At 39.9% G+C, this 4,974-nt stretch overlaps 1 protein-coding gene across 1 annotated transcript; it reads left to right on the forward strand.

Annotated features, from left to right (window-relative positions):
* The first annotated feature begins 210 nt into the window (after positions 1–210).
* LOC145068068 (uncharacterized) lies at positions 211–4,012 on the forward strand. Its single transcript, XM_079015058.1, has 2 exons — positions 211–3,408; positions 3,980–4,012. Exons 1-2 carry the CDS (start codon positions 211–213, stop codon positions 4,010–4,012), a joined length of 3,231 nt encoding a protein of 1,076 aa, XP_078871184.1.
* Positions 4,013–4,974: the final 962 nt, after the last annotated feature.

The following is a 4,974-nucleotide window of genomic DNA, read 5'->3' on the forward strand; positions in this document are numbered from 1 at the left end:
TGTTCTTGACTTGATACGAACTCAATCCAATAGGTCTTGGATTGTTTTCACCGGTATACAACTTAATAGGTCTTGAGTTGTTACTAATCTATCCATTTCTTTCCATTCATATATCATTTGTGGTTACTATTCTCTTTTAATTTACCTAAACACTACCCTACTCACCAAATCAAGCCCATACACGCATCATAAGTGGTATCAGAGCGCATAATGGATTTTGATGATCCGGAGTTCCTACAAAATCTTCGTGAAGCATTAAGAAACATCCAAGAAGGTGGAAATCGAAGGCAACCCCGCCGTGGTGAACATAGGGTTGTGGAAGAATTCAAGGTGTCTGAATTGCCTGAATTTGTTGGTGGAACTGATCCTGAACGCTACTTGGAGTGGGAAAGGAAGATTGAAAGAATGTTCGAGTTCAAAGAAGTGGATGATGAAAAAAGCTGCAAGTATGCCATTCTCAAGCTAAGTGGTGGTGCTTCATTGTGGTTTGAAGGGCTTAAGGCCAAGAGAACCCGTGAAGGCAAAGAAAAAATTTGTTCTTGGCTTTCTCTAAAACGAAAGCTAAGAAAGAGATATGTTCCTTCTACTCATAGAATTGCCACTTACAAGAAGATTGCTGATTTGAGGCAAGGAAAAATGAGTGTTGGAGAATACATTGATGAATTTGAGAAGTTGTCCTTGATGGGGGATATTGAAGAAATTGAAGAACAAAAAATGACTCGTTTTCTAAAAGGGTTGAACTACAACATTGCCAATGTTGTGGAGTTATATCCTTATGCTGATTTTGGAACTCTTTGTGGTTTGTGTTTGAAGTTGGAGGGGCAGGCCAAAGCACGTTATGGTGGGAGTTCAAGTTCAAGTCTCGAAAGTCCCAAGTCAAAGTCGTGGTCCAAGCCCGAGTCTAGCAATAGACAAAATTCTGTTTCTACTCCTTCTGGTTCTAGTAGTGTTCCCGTTGCTCCTAAACTTACTAGTGGTACCAAAGAAACTAGTTTGGCGAAAATTAGATGTTTCAAGTGTCAAGGTTTTGGTCATTACCAAAATGCTTGTCCAAACAAAAGGGTGGTGACTTTAAGGGAGGCCATTGAATGTCGTGAAGAGTTGGAGGAAGAAGAGAGGTTGGCGGGTATTTTTTATGATACACAACAAGAAGAGGAAGAAGAGGAGGAGGTAGAGTATGAAGCACCGGTGTATGATACAGTTTTGGTGCTTAGAACCCTTAAAACTCAAGGGGTTCAAACCGTGGCTGATATGGATCAACGAGACCAATTGTTTCACACCAAATGTTTGGTTAGAAACAAGTGGTGTAGTTTGATTATTGATGGTGGAAGTTGTACTAATGTTGCTTCTAATGAAATGGTGATCAAATTGGGTTTGTCTACTACAAACCACCCAAAACCATATGTTCTTCATTGGTTGGATGATGGAAGCAAAATAAAGGTGACAAAACAGGTTAGAGTTGGTCTAACTATGGGGTCTTATGAAGATGAAGTGTTGTGTGATGTTATTCCTATGGATGCATGTCATATTTTGTTGGGGCGTCCTTGGCAATTTGATAGGGACGTGTTACATAGAGGGAGGAGCAATGAATATGAGTTGAAACACAATAATAAAAAAATTGTGTTAAAACCCATGTCCCCAACGGCCATAAGGTCCATGAATTCTAAACAAGTAAAAAAACCTAATCTTTCTATGTTTGCTAGTGAAAGGGAGGTGGAGCAAGTTCTTGACAAAGGTGATGTTATCTACATGCTTGTGGCCAAAGAGCATGCAAAGGTGGAGAAGATGGTGCATGGAGAAAACGCTATTGCTGATTTGCTTTTGGAGTTTCAAGATGTGTTTCCAAGCGAATTACCACCGGGTTTGCCTCCAATCCGTGGTATCGAACACCAAATTGACCTTATTCCGGGTGCTCCTTTGCCCAATAAAGCCGCCTATAGATGTAATCCGGAGGTGACAAAAGAGTTGCAAAAACAAATTGATGAACTCATGAAAATGGGTTATGTTCGTGAAAGCCTAAGTCCTTGTGCTGTTCCAGTTTTGTTGGTTCCAAAAAAAGATGGTTCTTGGAGGATGTGTGTTGATAGTAGGGCCGTTAATAACATCACCATAAAATACCGATTTCCTATTCCTAGAATTGATGATTTGTTGGACGAGTTGCATGGTTCTATTGTGTTCTCAAAAATTGATTTGAGAAGTGGTTACCATCAAATTCGTATGCGTGAAGGGGATGAATGGAAAACAGCCTTTAAAACTAAACATGGCTTGTATGAATGGACCATGATGCCTTTCGGTCTAACTAATGCACCTAGCACTTTCATGCGACTAATGAATGAAGTGCTAAAATCTTTTTTGGGCAGGTTTGTGGTTGTGTACCTTGATGATATCTTGGTATATAGCAAGAGCTTGGAGGATCATTTGGTGCACTTAAAACAGGTTTTCGAGACGCTTAGAGCTCAAAAACTCTATGGGAAGCAAGAAAAATGTTCGTTTTTGGTGGAAGAAGTGGCATTTTTGGGTTTTGTGGTGTCAAGAAATGGCGTGTCCGTGGACCCATCCAAGACTGAAGCAATCAAGTCATGGCCTATTCCTACTAATATTTCTGAAGTTAGATCATTTCATGGTCTTGCTTCTTTCTATAGAAGATTTGTTCGTGATTTTAGCACCATTGCAAGTCCCATAACAGGTTGTTTGAAGAAAGGAGTCTTTGCATGGGGAGAAGAAGCTCAAAAGGCATTTGAGAAACTCAAGGCATTGTTGTGTGATGCTCCTATTTTGGCTCTTCCTGATTTTTCTCAACCATTTGAAGTGGAGTGTGATGCAAGTGGAGTTGGTATTGGGGCTGTTTTGATCCAATCCAAACGTCCTATTGCTTATTTTTCTGAAAAGTTGGGTGGTGCTCGTTTGAATTATTGCACTTATGATAAGGAGTTTTATGCTATTGTCCGTGCTTTAGATCATTGGAGTCATTATTTGCGTGCAAATCATTTTATTTTGCATTCTGATCATGAATCCTTAAAGTACATCAATGGGCAACAAAAGTTGAGCACAAGACATGCAAAGTGGGTGGAGTTCTTGCAATCCTTTCATTTCTCATGCAAATACAAGGATGGTAGAAGCAATGTGGTGGCTGATGCACTCTCGAGGCGTTACTCGTTGTTGGTGACTTTGGATGTTCGTTTCTTGGGATTTGAAACTCTAAAGGACCATTATCAATCTGATATGGACTTTGGAGATATGTTTTTGAAATGTGCAGGTGGTCCTAATGGTGAATTTGTGATTCAAGATGGCTTTCTATTCAAAGGCAATCGCCTTTGTGTCCCAAAACATGCAATACGGGAGTTGTTGATTCGTGAAGCTCATGGCGGTGGTTTGGCTGGTCATTTTGGCATTACCAAAACTTTGCAGGTGCTTAAAGAACATTTCTTTTGGCCGAAGATGTTGGGGGATGTAACCAACATAGTGGGCAAGTGTGTTACATGTCATATGGCAAAAACAACTTTCAAGCATGGTGTTTACACTCCTTTGCCGGTTCCTATTCGTCCTTGGGAAGATGTGTCCATGGATTTCATTATGGCTTTGCCTAGAACTCAAAGGGGGAAGGATTCCATTATGGTGGTGGTGGATAGGTTTTCAAAAATGGCTCACTTTGTGCCATGTCATAAAACAAATGATGCCTCTAACGTGGCTGATTTGTACTTTAAAGAGGTGGTTCGTTTGCATGGTATTCCTAAAACAATTGTTTCTGATAGGGATTCCAAGTTTCTAAGTTACTTTTGGAACACTTTGTGGAGGAAAGTCGGTACTAAGTTACTTTTTAGTACATCCCATCATCCACAAACGGATGGGCAAACGGAGGTGACTAATAGAACTTTGGGTGCTTTGTTGAGAGGGTTGGTTAGCAAAACTCAAAAAGATTGGGACATCAAACTTGCACATGCTGAATTTGCCTATAATCGTTCTCCTACTTATGCTACAGGTCACTCTCCTTTTGAGGTGGTGTATGGTGTGAATCCTTACATGCCTTTGGATTTGATTCCATTGCCAAAGGATGAATTGGTTCACAAGGATGCTAATGACAAGTTGAAGGCTATGATGAAACTACACCAACAAGTTCGTGAGAAGATTGAAGCCGTGAATGAGTTGTACAAACAGAAGTCCAACAAGCATAGGAAACCACGTGTCTTTCAAGATGGTGACTTGGTGTGGGTGTATATGAGGAAAGAACGTTTTCCTAACAAAAGGAAAAACAAGTTGATGCCAAGAGCTGAAGGTCCTTACAGAGTGGTGTCACGTGTCAATGATAATGCTTATAAGGTAGATTTGGGAGGAGACCATGGAGTGCATGCTACCTTTAATGTGGGAGATCTTTCACCTTATCTTGATGATGATGGACTTGATGAATTGAGGTCAATTCCTTTCAAAGGGGGAGGGGATGATCCATGCATGGAACATGAAAGCCCAAAATGTGATGGATTAGTGATTACTAGTGGGCTAGAAGGTGGTTTGGGCTCAATGGTTGGGTTGTGCATGGTAACCCACAAATTGAATTAGGGTTGCATGAAGACTAGGGCAACATTTTTAAGGCTTCATAAGTGCTAAAAACGTTACTATTTGCTTCATAAAGCCTCCTAGCCGTTTTTGACACTCTTTGGTGGATTAGGGTTACACTTTAATGCTTATGATGACTCCTTAATGCTTCTTATGGCTCCTTAATGAAGCATAGCCATTTTTTTTTCATTCACAAGTCTCATGGACGTTTTTTTTGTGTTCTTTCAAGAGTTACCTTAATTTCTATTTACTAGTTTTAATGAATAATTGGTTGGTTGGCTTGTAACCACCAAATTTGTAATAAAGGCTTCATATAAAGCCAAATTATGCATGGAAAAAGTAATAGACGAATTTTTAATCAAAGAACCCTTTTGTTCACTTTGAATTATTGTTATAATTCACAAATTATCTTGTTAGGACGTG

The sequence above is a fragment of the Lactuca serriola genome, chromosome 8 (genome assembly GCF_051521515.1).
Source record: "Lactuca serriola cultivar US96UC23 chromosome 8, Lser_US96UC23_V15, whole genome shotgun sequence".
Lineage (NCBI taxonomy): Eukaryota > Viridiplantae > Streptophyta > Magnoliopsida > Asterales > Asteraceae > Lactuca > Lactuca serriola.